Source organism: Magnolia sinica, chromosome 4 (assembly GCF_029962835.1).
Source record: "Magnolia sinica isolate HGM2019 chromosome 4, MsV1, whole genome shotgun sequence".
NCBI lineage: Eukaryota > Viridiplantae > Streptophyta > Magnoliopsida > Magnoliales > Magnoliaceae > Magnolia > Magnolia sinica.
The window spans coordinates 27,716,775-27,733,894 of NC_080576.1; the positions used below are offsets into that span (position 1 = coordinate 27,716,775).

The 17,120-nt window shown below is 41.7% G+C and overlaps 1 protein-coding gene across 4 annotated transcripts in view; it reads left to right on the top strand.

Moving 5' to 3' along the window:
* The window catches only part of LOC131242879 (helicase-like transcription factor CHR28), a 73,466-nt gene that overhangs the window by 32,488 nt on the left and 23,858 nt on the right, over positions 1 to 17,120 (top strand). For 3 of the 4 annotated variants that reach the window (XM_058241826.1, XM_058241825.1, XM_058241823.1), the window contains one exon: positions 11,048 to 11,269. The exons of the other annotated variant lie outside the window; for it this stretch is intronic. In XM_058241826.1, the coding sequence (XP_058097809.1) occupies positions 11,048 to 11,269 (222 nt within the window). The remainder of the gene's footprint in view (positions 1 to 11,047; positions 11,270 to 17,120) is intronic. 4 annotated transcript variants of the gene reach the window in all.

Below are 17,120 nucleotides of genomic sequence, written 5' to 3' on the forward strand. Positions count from 1 at the left end.
TTAACATTATAAATCTTTCCTAGAGTTTAAGAAAAGATGCTTCTACTCCGAAAATTCTATTGTTTATTTCCTTCCACCACCCAAGGGTTGATGCATCAAGTAAAACAAGGTTCATGTGCACAAAACACAACCCAATGTTATCAGAATATGGGTATGGCAGACATTGATTACAACACAAGTGTAATGATAAAATATCTCCCCATAAATATGTAGGAGTTCAAATTGCAGCCTAATTGGTAGGTTGGACATTCTCACGGATTATGGTTCACTTTTAAATTCTGCAAGACGTTAAGCCTAGAGACTGGAAGCTGAGTAGATTTTGAACTTAGTCTCTAGGACGGAGGATCCACTTATCATCTCTATGATAGAGGATCCACTTACTCAAGTCCTCCGAGCCAGAGCTGATTCTCGATCAGGAAGGCCATCCCACCGAGGGAGCTCCCGAGCACGTTCTGGATCCAGATCGGGAAGCGATGGAGCATGCGCTCTCGGCATAACATTTCAAAACTTCCATCTTTTATAAAAATCAGGCTATCATAGCTTTCTACACCTCCCACAAAATGGCAAAAGGAAGAACTCTGAAGGATCCTTTTACCAAATGGGTCACCCGATCAACTCTCAACAAATCCTGGTTGTTCTTTGGAAGATATTAACTCACCCAAAAAGAGGCACCAGATATGATCATCGTCCTCGTCATCATCATCATCATCTAGGCCTTATCCCAATTAATTGGGGTTGGCTACATGAAATTGGAGTACCCCACACTGGCTACAGGAGTAGAGTTAGCCCACATACAATGTCATTTTTCATTTCCCTCCGTAGGAAAACCTCCTCTAATGTAGCCAAGAACTGCACCAAACTGCCCTTTTGATCTTTATTTTATTTTTGAGAATCCTTTTTTATCCGTTTTTTAATCCTCAGTTCCTTCTAGAGACAAGATTCCAAACATTCATTCTCCATCCTCTCTGAACACACACTACCCCACCATCACTCCTTGTCAACCAACTATTAAGTTTTGTCTAAGTAGCACATAGTGCATAAAGCTTCTTCCTAGCTCGCTTCTTCACTAATTCTAATAATATCTCTTGCCTCTAAATCTAAATCCTTCCACAGCTGGTATATAACTTACAAAACTGATCTCGATGCACCCAAACTCTACTTTTGAACATCAGCTCACTCTCTTAACCCTTTCCCATAGACCCAAAATTTTCAACAATAAGCTTCCTCCGAAGAGCATATATTATTATTGTTATTTTTTCAAGTTACCAAAGAGTACTACTTTCCTCGTCAAATGTCCAACCACTTCTGCCAATGATGGTGCAACTCAATTATTGAGTCAATGCGATCTCGACACTTGAATTACAAAGAAAATGGACAAGAGCACACCCACAAGAAGATTTTAGTAGAGAGGGAGAAATAACTTTTTGATATCGAACTTCCTCTCTTAAAATACTTAAGAAAACTTATCACTTCTAAAAAAAGAAAAACTTTTAGAAAACTCACTATTCAAAAAATGAGGAACACCTACTTTCCAACCCTCCTTTTATAGAGCCTATAGGCAATCCTTATGAATCTTTAAATGAAAATCTCCTCAACTATTAGGTTGATTTGAAATCAATCTATAATTTATTTAAGATAATGAAAATCTCACTTGCAAAAATTTGGCCTAAAATAGCAAAAATAAATCTGCTAAATACTCTCAAAATCTTCAATCACATCTTCCACATCAGCCTTCCTAACTTCCACAAATGGAAAATTTGGTATATGATATTTAGGCCCTAAATCTTTCCACAACAACCCAAACTCAACACATGTTGCAGGGGGTCATAGGCCTACATCATTCTTCTTGGGTTGGAAAGAAATTGACTCCAGCGTGTTAGACGCTTTAGACTAGTAGAGATCCCAATCCTATCTTTTCCATGCATCCCTCGTGATCCATGTGCATTTAAAATAGGGTTTGTTCTTCGATTTCATCAAGTATTGCTTGTATTGGCCCTATCGAGTGTTAGTAGTATTCATGCACAACACTTGTTCAACTTCTTCCTTCTTATTCTTTGGAGTTGTTTATCCATATTGACAATGACTTCATCTTGCATATCAAACATTTTTCCATTGTACTAGAACAAGTTTGCCACATTGAAAGTCGACAAGATATCTAAGTCATCTCGCAGCTTGATCTCATAGACATTGTCACCCAACTTCTTGACTCGGCATGGACCAATCTTCTTAGACTTGTTACAATTACGAAGTCACCTTCTTTATATATCTTATTGTGGTGATGTTCATTTGTATCTTCTCGGGACTTGGCTATATTCTCTTATATATATCTGTTTCTTTTTTCTTCTTCCTCTTTCTCTCTGATTGTTTTGCTTCTTCTTTAGCAACTAAAGACAAACATGATGCTGGTCGCTTTGCTTTCTTCCTCATACTTCTCTAAGTAAGCTATTTCTGGCCCTCTTTATTAGATTTGGGCATTGGAAGATGTTTCATTAAGTGCAACATGTATTAACACCATGCTTGATGAAGGAATAGGTGTTAGCCTGAGTTAAATACACCATATCTCAGTTTGACAACCACAATCTCTTCAACGAAATGTGACATGCATTCATGGGATAACCAACCTAGCCCCTTTGCCCTTCCTTTCACTCCTAAGAAGCCTCAACACCTCTGCGGGGTGAGACCTCGAAACCTACCAACATTTTGCAACCCTTGGTGGGTTTTTGCGTTTTCTCCATTTGCTCCTCCTTGGCCTTCTAGATGCCCCTTTCTTTGAAAAACTTATTTCTTGGTCTTGTCGTAAGTCGCCGTGCTTCGATCCTCCCTACCCTCATTTAAAGAAGAATTGAGAAGGCTATGAATGTTAGAGATGAGTAAAGGATGAGATGAGTTTGAGGCATGGAATCCTTGTAAGATAGTAGGATAAAATGGGGGAGAACCACAAGCGTAGGGTTTGCTAGTATCTCGACCCCACCTACCCACACTGAGACTCGAGCCAAATTATTGCACCTGAAGTAGCTTCAGAATTGATTGTAGCCGCCACTATCCTCTCAACCTCCCATCGCTCGCCAGCACATCCCCACCTTTCAATATTCATCCCCCACGTGTCCTGATCCACATGTAGGCAACCGCCACATTGAGGGTTCGTCAAAGCATGTGACAAGCTCAGTTCCATTCCTGCGCCAAGGCAACCGTCCATTTGACCTTAGGAACACTGTCTCGGATCAATATCTCACACGTCGAGAGGCGAGATAGGTGTCACCTCTATCAGAGCTGTAGCTCGACTAATTGCTTGCAGACCGATCTCCTTCAGATGTGAATCGACACCAAGATTCAGTGCTCTACGAGACCACTGAACAAGAGCTTCGTCACCTGCGAGACCACACATCAACCCTCCCAAACTAGGAGCTATCAACCCACTTTCGGATGGAGGCTGTTGGCCCTTCTCGGAATTGATAGCTGGCGAGAATGATCATCTCCATGTTCTCAGTCTACCGTAAGGAGATCCACACCTCTCAAGATCCTATCATCTTCCCTAATCCCACAACACCGGTCAACTAAACTCCAAGATCAGCTACCAAAGCTCCAATATTCAAAGAAACAACCAGACTCCACTAAATGGCCCTTCAGGCATTCTCATTCACTTGTTGGTGAACCCTCACCTCTGATTCGAGCGAGGCCACCTTCCACACCCACTTGCTACTATCCAACTTGGGACCAACAGTCCCCTCGCCATGTCTGCCTCTACCTCCCCCTGCAGGACCTCCAATGAATCCACACCATTGCATCTTTATAGGACTTTGCCTTGCTAGTAGTGGGCACCCCTTTGCCCCCTAACCTCCCCACACCCTCCTCTGACATCCTGCTTCTTGCCTTCAACAGTCCTTGCTCCTTTCTGCTTTCCTTCTTGGTCGCCGCTTGGTTCACCACGTTTGGACCGTAGTGCGCCTTTTTCATCCAAAGTCTACTCCCCCATAGTTGCACCCCTCGAGCTCCTCAATTGCCTGACCCAGCTCCTCAGAGCTGCTCTTATGTACAAAGGCGAATCCCAAAACAATGGTCGATCATTGAACCATAGGGATGACTACCTCCCTAACCGCCCCAAAACACGCAAACCCCCTAGAGAAATGCAAGTCTGTCTACTTCAGGAAGTTATCAACGAAGATGGTGGGAAGTTCCTACAGTGGGTCCACCCCCTACCACCCACCCCGAGTATGTTGGATCCGTTTCTTCTTCTTCTTACTGAAATCCAACTCCCACCCCCTCTACCGTCATTGAGTTTTCCTTCTGAAGACCTCATTATAGAACTTGGACGATTCTTTTACTAACAAGCATCAAGCTCCTCTCTTGGATTCGACTCCTCCCTTGTCCAAGGCGCTTCCTCTCTGCACCGTCGACTCCCATCACAGATCTAGAAATCGCTCCTCGTGTTCCATGGCTTCTCTTGAGTAAGTGGCTCCTTCCTCGAGCGTGACTTCTTCCTCTTGATTACATCCTTCAACTTTTTACCTTACGCGGACGAACAAAGCATGGAAGATCGATTTGTTGATTTATGTTGATGATATTATAGTCACATGTGATGACCAACAAGCAGCTAGGAACTTCCTTTTTTTTTTTTCCTTCTTTTTTCAAGAATTTTTGTTGTCCTCACCTTGATAGATTCCATCGGCTTGGAGATTATCCCACCATGCTAATGCGTGATCGGAAAACTCCATAGCTACCAACTTAACCTTCCAACTGTTCCCAATTTCCTTGTACCCGAATACCTTTTTTGCCTTAGCCAATCAATGAAGTCTTCAACATGCAAATGACTATGTAATTCTAAAAATTCTACCTTAATTCCAGGCTCTCAGTCACATTTTAACAATTGAAGGACTCCATCATTGGCGTCTTCATAAGCTTGGCCCACCCATTGTTGGTTAAGACCTTCATGGGGACTTTTGCCTATGTGTCCACATGCTCCAACTTAAGTCTCTGGACTCCCTCAATGCATAAGCTCTCCCACTTGATTAGTGAGATTGTCTACTGTATCTGTGAGTTGATCTATTTGCTCTGTGAGTGCACATATTAATTAGGTTACTTGCCGAAACTCTATCTGTCACCCCCTTTAAAGCCATTAGGAGATGATGTAAAGTTGAAAATCCCCCAATGATCATTCGCTCTGATGCCAAAAATGGTGTTGTAACCCGGTTATTGAGTCAATCAATGAGATCTTGACACCCGAATCTCAAAGAAATGAACAAGAGTACACCTACAAGAATATTTGAGCAGTGGGAGAGATAACTTTATTGATATCAAACTTCTTCTCTTGCAATACGTAAGAAAACTCACAATGCAGAAAATGTGGAATGCGTACCTCCCACGCCACTCCCCTTTTATAGACCCTAATGACGATTCCTATGGATCATTAATGAAAGTCCCCCCAACTATTAGATTGATCTCTGTTGGTGTTATGAGTGTTGGTTTTATATGCGTACCTCCCACGCCACTCCCCTTTTATAGACCCTAAAGACAATTCCTACGGATCATTAATGAAAGTCCCCCCAGCTATTAGATTGATCTCAGTTGGTGTTATGAGCATGTGGGCCTAGTTCTTGGTGCGTGTGAGCCCTGCATATGTGCCTGAATGTGCCTCTTTTAGGCCTTGTTATGGGCCTTTAGTACTTAGTTATTTAGGCTTTAGTTGTTTTTTTTTTTCCCCTCCTTTGCCTTTCACCTATCTCATTAGTGTCTCTTTAATATTAAGGGTGTATTTGTTATTGTACAAGGCTATCTATTATAAATAAGAGGGTTAGAAGTCCAACCCTAGTATGCTTTCTTCTCTCTCTAAAATTGTTTTCTACTCTGATATGGTATCAGAGCTAGGAAAGCTCTCTTCATGATTTCCCTTCTTCCAGCCTTTCTCTTCTTGATTCTCTCCGTCTTCTTCTTCTTCTTTCTCTTCTTCGTTTTTTCTTTTCTTTTTGGGGATTTGGTTTGAAAGTTGGCATGGTCTAGCTGACTATATGATTTGGTTTTTTGAAGGGGTCTTACGGATGATTCATCTTCTGTGCTGTATTGATGATTGTTTCAATTTCAGGTTTGGATGATTTTGCCTCAAGATTTTCTCTAATTTTTTTGTCACAAAACTAGTTTATATTGTCCAGGGTGTGCTGGAAATTTTCTATTGAAGTGGATTTTGGGTTGCTTTGGCTAGGGTTTGCTGGTTTTAATTTTTTATTTTTTGGTTGAGGCAGATTTTTGTGTTGCCTTGGCCAGAGTCCTACTGGATTTTTTTTTCCTGTTGAAGCAGTTTTTTGTGTTGCTTTATCTGGGGTTTGTTGGATTTCTTTTGTTGAAGCAGATTTTTGTGTTGCCTTGGCTAGAGTTTCCTGGATTTTTTCTGTTAAAGTAGACTTTTTTGTTGCTTTGGATAACATTTGCTGATTTTTCTATCAGGACAAGTTTTTGAGTATTTTTTGCCCTAATTTTCAACAACCATTTTTTGCTTTCTTTAGTAGTTGCATATTTTTGGGTATTTGTCGCCCTATTTTCTGGCAACCACATTTTTTTGACAACTATTTATTGCCTATGTATTCTTTTTTCACTTGTGCTGTCCTCATTGGTATGTTTGTTCCCAAGAAAATGCATTTGACAACTTGATTTGATAATTTATTTCTAAGAGGATCAATATTATAGACACAACACCCCTACTCCCCTTTTCCACAAAAAATACGGAGCGTCTTCACAAAAGGGGTATAAATGTTTTGATCAAGTTACTAAAAGAATTATATTTCTATGGATGTTAAATTTGTTGAAGACACTCCATATTTTTTTGGTGGAAAGGGGAGCACCATTCTATGGTTCGTCCTGTCTCTGTGCTTGAGTATGATGAAGTAGTGTTTGTTCCTTCCAAACTCGATTATACTAGAGATAAGGTTGATATTGATTCCACTAAATCCTACTTGAAGGTATATGACTGAAGGAATGTTCCTGCTTGTTTGCCTATTCATGTTTGCCTATTCATATTGATCCATATTTAAATGACCCTTCCTTGGACTTGCTTATTGCTGTTAGAAAAGCAAAAGGATGGTGCACCTCTTATCCCATTCAATGTTTTCTTTCCTATCATTTTTTGCCTTGTCGTTTCAGGTCCTTTGTTTTTGCACTCGAGTGTCCTTCCTTCACCTTTCCTAAAAATCTCAAGGGCTTTTATTTTTCTTTTGCGGCGACAAGCTATAGAGGAGGAGATGGTAACTCTTGAAAAGAATCATATATAGGAGATGGTTGAGTTGCTAGTTGGGAAGAATCCCATTGGTTATTGTTGGATATATGTGCTTAAGTACAATCTTGATGGAAGTGTAAATCATTATAAAGTCCGCCTTGTAGCTAAAGGCTTTATGTAGACTTTTGGTGAGGATTATTCCGAGACTTCTACTCCCTCTGTTTGGGTGATTATTTCTCATTTCCAATTTGCATTGGCCCCTACATCAATTGGATGTTAAAAATGCATTTTGGAATGGTGATTTGATTGAGGAGATTTATATGCTTCATCCTCCTGGATTTTACTCAAACAATTTGGGGGGGGGGGGGGGGGGGAGGTGGTGGGGTTGTTGTTAAGGCGGTTTAGTGGTGGGGCCTTGATTTGTATTCATTTTGATCATTCTGGGGGGATGTTGTTAAGGCGGTTTGGTGGTGGGGCCTTGATTTGTATTCATTTTGATCATTCTGTGTTTGTTAATGGCCATGCGAATGGGACCATTATTGTGTCGATGTGAATGATATTCTTATTTTAAGTGATGATGGTAATGACATTTTTGAGTTGAAATTATATCTGAGCGAGGTGTTTGATATCAAAGACTTGGGATTGCTAAAATATTTCTTTGGAATGGAAGTCTCTCGTTCTAAAAGGGTATAATTTTGTCTTAATGTAAATTTGCCGTTGATTTGTTATCTCGACATAAAGGTCACCTCGTAGCTAAAGGCTTTATGCAAACTTTCTGTAAGGATTATTCTGAGACTTCTAATCCTGTTGCTAAGTTGAACTTTGTTTGGGTGATTATTTCTCTTGTTGTCAATTTGCATTGGTCCCTGCATCAAATGGATGTCAAAAATGCCTTTTTAAATGATGATTTGACTGGGTGATCGATATGCTTCTTCCTCCTGGATTTACTCAAACAATGGGGGGAGGCGTGTCGTTTGAAGAAGGAGATATATAGTTTAAGGCAGGCCTCTCAAGCTAGTTTGATAAGTTTAGTAGTCGGGTCTTGATTCTTATTCAATTTGCTTGTATTCATTCTGATCATTCCGTATTTGTCATGAGCATGTGAATGGGACTATTATTGTGTCTATGTGGATGATATTATGTTTATAGGTGATGATGCTAATGGCATTTCTGAGTTGAAGTTATATCTGAGTGAGGTGTTTGATATCAAAGACATGGGACCGGTAAAATATTTATTTTGGAATTGAAGTCTCTTGTTCCAAAAAGGGCATGGTTTTGTCTCAGTGTAAAACTGCCCTTGATTTGTTGACTGCAACTGATAATCTTGGTGCCAAACCTATTGATTCTTCATGGAAGTCAATAAGAGCTCGGGGGAGATGATGTGGAACTTCTTGATGATCTTAGCATGTGCTAATGCTTGGTTGGAAAATTAATATATTTAATGATCACTCATCTAGATCTGTTTCATGCTGTGAGTTTGGTTAGTTAGTTCTTGCATGCTTCATGTTCCAGCCATCATGAAGCAATTTGTCGCATTTTATGCTACATCAAATCGTCTCTTGGACATGGTCTCCTATTTAGCTGTCATGATAAATTGAATATTAGAAGATACTCTGATGTAGATTGGGCAAGTTCTCTAGTGCTAAGGCAGAGTATCGTGCTATGGCAAATATGCTACGTGAAATTGTGTGGTTGAAAAACTCTGTTACTGAATTGGGATTCCTTGTGAAGACTCTTGTGCTGATGTATTGTGATAATCAAGCTAGCAACATAGCTTTTAATCCAGTTTTTCATGAGCGAACGAAACATATTGAAGCTGATTGTCACGTTATTTGTGAGAAAGTTTCTACAAGCATAATTTCCACTCCGTGTTCCATCTTTTGAACAATTGGCAGATATTTTTACTAAGGCTCCTATTGTGGAAGCTAGGCAACATACTTTTGGCAAGCTAGGCATGATTGATATCTATGCCTCAACGTGAGGGGGAGTGTTGGTCTTATGAGTGTGTGAGCCTGAATATGCTTCTTCTATGCCTTTGTTTTATGGGGATTTAGTCAGTTATTTAGGCTTTAGTTGTTTTTTCTTATTTCATCTTTTGCCCTTTCCATCTCTTTAATGCCTCTTCAATATTAAGAGCATATTGGTGATTGTACAAGGCTATCTTTTATATATATATATATATAAAAGAGGGTTGGACGTCCAACCCTAGTATGCTTTCGTCTCTCAAATTGTTTTCTACTATGATAATCTCAAATTAATATTTAATTTATTTAAGATAATAGAAAACAATCTATAGATGCTAGCCTATGGGATCCACCGTTAGCAAGGTGGTTTTGCTTCTTAGGGATTGGGGTTCCTAATTCGAGGAGTTGGCTTGTATTTTTATTTATTTTTGTCTTTGTTTGGTTATTTTATTTGTTTTTCTTTTGAGTCCTTTGGCTCCTTTAATAAAATTAACAATTCTCAAAAAAAAAAAAACAAAACCAAATCCCACTAACAGATATTAGGCCTAAAATAGTTAAAAAGCAAATCTACTAATCACCTCCAAAATCTTCAATCATTATCTTCCACATCAGCTACCTTATCTTCCACAAATGGCAAATGCGATCTTTGACATTAATGACTTAAATCCTGCCACAGACAGCCCAAAATCAACACATGTTGGACCCTTCGGTGAGCCATGGGCCTACATCAGACAAGCTTTCTTCCTCTATCAAATGTTGCTTATCCATAATCCTTCCTTCCTCTTTTCACCTAGCACACCTCAATGAGATGTCATATATTACCCTCAACTCTACCTTCCCACAAGAGGTCTCATAAGATCTTGATGCACAAAATCTCGAATATAGTCATTAGAAGTGAATAACTTGTGGTTGGTCATTAGGTTCGTTGAGATTGCTGTTGATACTTGCTTGATGAATTATTTCAGGAGGAAAATTCTATTGAAAACCGGTATACCTATATAAGTACAAAGAGCATGACGTTATAGCTACCAGCTTCATAAATATCAAATTTATATCATCTCTCAAGTGATAGAGGTTTGTGATTGGAAGCCAAGTCCATGTTCTTTCTCAGTTATGAATCTTTTGACATGGTGGCTTCTTCTTTTTTCCCTCTCATCATTTGTTTTCTTTTCATCACCAACATCCCCCAGAACAGCAAAAAATATGCCCTAACTCACCTCTTTTTATATCAAAATAAACAGCAAAAAACAATGTACTAATAGGTTTATTGGCAGCCCATTTTTTGTGCTGTGGTGATGCATTGTTCTCTCTCTAGATGGGAATGATTTTCATCGTGGATAAGAACTAGCCTGGCATTGTGATAGCCTCAGCCCATTGGCTGCTTTCTTGTGATGCATTGTTCTCTCCTACATGAGTGATTTTCTTTGTAGGTAAGAACTAGGCCGGCCCATTGGCTGCCCTGTGTTTCTTATCTTCTACAAGGGAATGTCTGTCATGATTTAATTCGTTTGGCAACTGCCTCCCCATGACCCTTCTTTGCACGCTTGTCCTTTGTGGTGTGCATGTATTAATTGTAGGGCTGGGACCTTGCATAGGCAGGATCATGTTGAGGTGCGAGTATTGTCCATGTGAGCTTCCCTGTTCCAGAGCCCAAGTAAAAGAGGAAGAATGACGTCCAGCAGGCAGCCTGATGTAAAACTTTTGCTAATCTACCAATTAAAATTGATGCCAAATTGATAGGAGAAAGGTTTAAGATGTCATGCTGACTATGAAAGTGATAACGATGATGATGATCCATTGTATACTCGGAACTTTTCTGGATGTCTGATACATTATATAGAGGTTTTGTAAACATATTTTTAAGTTGGACATTATGTTTCAGGCATATGCAGCTGCTGGGACCGTAAAGCAAAACTATGCAAATATTTTGTTGATGCTTTTGCGTCTCCGTCAAGCATGTGATCACCCCCTTCTTGTTAAAGGATTTCATTCTGATCCTGTTGGAAAAGATTCCTTGGAGATGGCGAGGAAACTCCCAAGGGAAATGCGGATCAATTTACTGAATCTCTTGGAAGCTTCTTTGGCAATTTGTGGTGTATGCAGCGTAAGATTTTTTTATACCTCATCCTTCTATCTCTCTGTGTAATATGGTATTTCTTTTTAGTTTCTTTATGCTTTAAGATATTGGTTATTGTAACCAATGTTTTAAATATCGACGATATCAGCCAATATATCTTGTATCCCACCTGTGCGATATGAAATGCACAGGTAGTGCCGATATATCCCACATGTTCGATCCGGTGAACATTTCCGATCCTTTTTTTTTTTTTTTTTGTTGAAATTATGTTAAATCAGTGTCAAATGGTTACAAATCTATTGGTTCTTTATGTTTTGCATGAAAAATCATGGAGTTGGAGCTTTTTGATTCGATATCCATTGGTTCTTCATGTTCTCCTTAATTTTGTTTTTTTCCAAAATTTTCCTTCAACCAGCTATCTATTGAGACTAATTTCGAAGTATTAGGAGTATTTGATGAAATGATCATTACATACACTCTAGTTTCGAAATTTGAGTGTGGGTGGTCCGATTTGGGGAAAATTGAGGAAATTTCTAAATTTCCCCAATTTCTCCCAAATTGCTTGCAATTTGCATTCCAAACATGAAATCAAGCATGTATGAGGGTTGATCTACCGATTTGTTAAGTTCTTGTCAATTTTCGAAAAACAAAAATCAATTTTAATTAAAATTTAATAAAATATTATTTTTTCAAAATGTTTCTTCAACAAACTATCAATTGAGAGTAATTTAGAAGTATTAAGGAGTGTTTGATGAAATGATCATCACATACACTCAAAATGTTATTCATTCAATTTGAATATAATTGCATTAGTTCAGTCAAACAACGCATAGCTTAGGACCCTATACAAAAGAAACCTATTATGTGCACTTCTTTTTTGAGATGATATGATTTAAAAGTGTGTATTAAGGTCTTTTTTAACAATCCCTGAAGTTGCATTGAAAAATTCAGCCATTTTCCATTGTTTCCCCATGTTTCCCAAAAAGTGTGATAAATTACCTGATACAAATGATATATCACGTGTGATAACCGATATGTATCTGTATCCCAAGGATGCGATACGTAAAGCGATACCGATATTTCGAACACTGATTGTAACTCATTGCCATCAGTATTAAATGAAAACAGGTTTAGTATTTGTTTCATTGCTTCTGTAGGTTGTTTTAACATATCTGTTGTATATGTTCTGAACTTCTCTTTGCAGTCATTTTCGTGTTGACTCTACTAATATAAACTAGTGTTTTTCAGACGATGCAGTAGCAATGTGGTTGAATTTGTACAAATCTGATATTTATTTCAGAATATTGGCTAAAAAAATTACGTCAGAATAACATTTGGGTTTCTCAACGATCAATGTTCGGTCATTACTGCTTGGTCCGCTTTGGCCCGAAAATATGCCTCAATAAAAATCATAAAGAAACGAGGAAACAAATGGTTGATCGGAGAAAGACCTTCGGACCCCGGCGATCCGGAAAACAACGACGACGGTGAAGGAAGAGCTGAAGCAAGAGGAGGATATCCCGGTAACCGCGATGGCTCATCACAGCAACGAGGGAAAGGAACGGCAGCTGCAAGCATCAACGGGAGGAGTCTCAAGACTAACGATAAGGCTATCTCGGGAGAAGGGGATGATGCTAATCATGGTGCTCTGTCGGAGGGTTGGACGGAGGTCGGAAGAAGAAAAGGACGTCCCTAAAGGAAGTCCAACCTAGAGAGAAGCAATTCGCTTTTCCCAACTCTGTATGTAAAAGGGTATCCTCTTGGTTGGTTGCCCATCAACATCTCCAGAGTCTTCGGTCGCGCTGGAACGGTGATGGAGGTTATCATACCAAGGGATGCTAACTTAGGGCAATATAAGGGTTTTTCTCTCGTTCGGATGAGCTCTGAAGAAGAGCTCTTTAGAGCCGTTCTAATGCTTCATGGGGAGCGTTTCGGCGGGGTGCCTTTACTCGTCCAACGCGCGAGATTCGGACCCGGGCTGAAGAATCGGACTGTCCATCCGTCGTCTCTCAAATCTTCGCAATCGGCCGATGCTAGGGTCATACCCATATTACCAGAAGGATGTTCCTACAGGGACATTCTTCTCGATTCCGAAGTTTCATCGAAGAAGACCCCTACTCAACAAGTTCTGAAGGGCAAGGTTAGAGAAGAAGGCGGGAGCAAACAGCTGGTCCAGGAAGACAGGCCTCAACCTTTCTCCATGTGTATTCCCCAGGAGCGGCTTGAGCTTTCAAAGAAATGGCTTCGGGATTCGGTGGTGCTTCGCACCAGGGAGGGGACCTCGATCCCTTAGGTTTGACTTTGGATCATCAGTGTTTGTCGAATTTGTCTGGCGCAATATTCGATCAAGCCAATCGGTTACAACGATTTATGGGTAAAACTGTGTCCGGGGCTGAGTCCAGACATACTGATAATGGCAGGGTCGATTCACGGCGAGGGCCTGATTGTCAGCGTGCAGAACTGGAACGGATATTCGATTTTCGGGTGGGAGGAAGCTCGGTTCCTCATCTGGGATACACCCTTGGAACTCTGGGACGACATGTTTTTCATTGAGGTCGCTAAGCTCTTAGGTGTTCTGGTGGAGCTGGACAACAACGCTAAGCTAAGGGAGGAGATGGGAGTGGCTTGGATGCTCATTCGCAGGAAAAAGGGTGACCCTCTTCCACAGCACCTTATGGTCTCAGTAGATGGTCGTCAGATCGCTCTACCATTGTATAAGGAAGAGAGGAATTCCCCATTGCCTAGATGGGTGGATTTTTTGGCGTGCCAAGGAGCAGTAGCCTCCTTCCACTCCGGTCGAAGCTGCTGCCGAGGAAGATGACGGTGCTCGGCTCCAGTCCATCAGAGGACTACCGAATCTTTTTTCTTCTCACGAGTCCCGTTCGCCGATCGTGTAGCTCCAGAGCCTAACACATGGTGAAATCACGTCGGTTTCCGGCTCTTTTCTCGGGTGTGGCGAGAAGCGTGGCGTCCATATCGAGGAGAGATTGACACGTGCTCATCGAGCGCCTCCCAGCGTTAGTCAGTCTGACTCTCTCCCCTCAAGGCAGACGCATGTTACTATGGCACCTGCGACATGCGTGGCACGTGTTAATCCTTCTCCTTGCTTGCCTACACGTGGCCGGCAGGAGGCGTCTTCCATCAGAGAGGCAGGCGAGGGGACTGACAACATTTATTATCCGGCCTGTGGCACGGTTTCGGTCCTCCATCGGGTGTCCGATCAGGCAGGGGCTTCTCGAGACATTTATTCGGCCGGGATGATGCCATGTGGCCTCTCTCAACCAGCTAATCCCAGCGATCGCTTTGAGGCTGGATTACATGGCCCTTCAGATATGTAGCCCCCAGTCTCCAGACCCGATTTGGCTCCTCCCAATTTAATCGGGCCGGATCCCGGGTCCACTTATCATGTCAGACTGCTGGGGCAAGTCAGGAGTTCGGGGCTCGGGCCCTATTGGGTCTAGACTCTAGCAATATCCCTTTGCCGCTGGAGCCCTTCCCATCTACGGATAGCAGGTTTGTTCCTAAGTTCTCTGACGAGTTTGCCCCCTCTCATTTTCCTTCATCTTCCACAGGCATGCTCCGACAACCTTTTTCGCCGGGTTGTCTGCAACATGTTAGGATGCCAGCATCCCGGGCTGGGACTGTGGAAGATCTTCTATCGAGACCGAAAGTTACTCGTCCCCTGTTGGAATCCCCTCACAGCGCCAATTTTGATGAAGGCTCCTATCGGTCGGACAATCCTTCCTCTCTATCCAATGCGCCCTCTGCCCCTCGTCCTTCTTCAGGTGATTGGTAGGAAAAATGCCTTCTGACTCTGTTCCAAGGTCCACTGAAGTACGAAGTGATGGAAGCGGAACCTCTCCAGATACGAACAGCCGAACCCCACAATCCTGAGGAAGATTCCTTGCAGCAGATCGCTGACGACCCGGAGAGAGCCACCCTGTTAAACACCATTCATAATAAGAAATGGATCAGAGACGCGGTGGGTCACGTGGGCAGATCCTTAGGGCTCTCATTTGGGGATAGCCCCGAAGATTTTTTAGCCCTATTTCAGTGTGTGGAGTCTCCCGGCAGGCCCCTTTCATTTTTGAAATCGCCCAGAGGCAGAAATCGATGAGCCAGATCACTTAGCACCAGGGAATTGCAGTGGCTAGCTGACGGATTAGGCAATGTTGTCGACATCTCAGCCAGTTCGAAGGATTAGCAAGTTCGGGGAAGTGAGTTTGCCCAATGAAGTTAATTTCATGGAACGTCAGAGGAGTCGGGTCCAAATAGAAACAGAGTCTGATCAAAGATTCCTGTGATAGGTATCGTCCTGATATCGTTTGCTTTCAGGAAACTAAGACCAGTGGTTGCGATTCCAAATTGATGGGCACTCTCTGGAAGGCCAAGGATGCTAAGTGGGCTGCGTTAGATGTTGTGGGTAGTTCGGGTGGTATCATCCTCACGTGACGATCGTCTCTTTGGAGAGTCCAAGCCAGCTGGACAGGTTCGTTTTCAGTGTCGGCCAAGCTGCAGCATATCTCGTCGAGTCTCACATGCTTATTCTGCTCGGTGTATGGTCCCAACCAAGATGTGAATAGGCTTCAATTTTGGGAAGAACTCTTGACTTCCATCAACTCTTTCGATGGTCCCTGTTGCATTATGGGAGACTTTAAGGGCGTGTTTGGGCGTTGGGATTGGAAGGGATTCGGTGGGATGGGATTCAAAAAACATAATTACCCTGTTAACATGGGATAAGAATAATTCCATGCTTTGTTGGTAATCCGGTGGGACATTGAACAGATATACTAACCATCATTCGAAGTTATTGAGAATAACACACATGTGTTATTTCTAGACCGTTAATTTGTTTTGTAACCTCATTTTATGGCATGGGCCTAAAAATGAGGTAGATCCAAAACTTATATAGCCCCATTGAAGTTTTCAACGGTAAGTATTCAATCCCCGTTGCTTTCTATGGTGGGGTCCACTTGAGCTTTAGATTAACCTGATTTTTTGGCCCATGCTCTAAAATAATCTCAAAAAATGGGTGGATGGTGTGGATCTAACCTACACATCATAGTGGGACCTACACAACTTGCTAACATTGAGTGAAATTGGCATGGGACCCCATGGAATTCCATCGACAGCTTTTCCATCCTCCCCAAACATGGAGTGGAATTGGCACGGGACGGGAAGAACTCTCGGCTTCCATCAACTCTTTCGATGGTCCCTGTTGCATTATGGGAGACTTTAATATTACAAGATTCATAGATGAGAAGTCTCATGGGAATTTGATTATTCCTGCTATGGTGTCGTTCTCCCGGTGGATTGACGAGCATGAGCTGGTGGATCTCCCTCTAATAGGCTCCAAATTCACGTGGTCCAATGGGCGTGCCATTCCTACTTTATCCAGACTTGACAAATTCCTGATCTCCCCGTCTTGGCTCGAGATTTTCCCCTCTTCCCAATTTGCTCTCCCTTTGGTTACGTCAGATCACTACCTGATTTTGTTGGATGTGGAGGAGCAGAACTAGGGTCCCAAGCCTTTCCGATTTGATGCTTCGTGGCTGAAGATCAAAGGTTTTAAACAGATGGTTGCGTACTGGTGGTTTGAGTATGCAGTTGATGGCCACGTTGATTTCAAGTTGTGATCCAAATTGAAACGTTTGAAGGAAGACTTGAAGCTTTGGCATAAAAGGGTATATCAAGACAGGGAGATGGAAATGGAAGCTCTTCTAATGGAACTGCATCAAATCGATATTCAAGCTGAAGAGGTCCTGATGGATTCCGACATCAAGGTTCGTAGCATTCAGCTAATTCAGGAGTTGGCGAACAGAGCGCTGGAAAAGGAGACCTCCTGGAAGCAAAAAGCTCGAGTGAGTTGGCTGAAAGA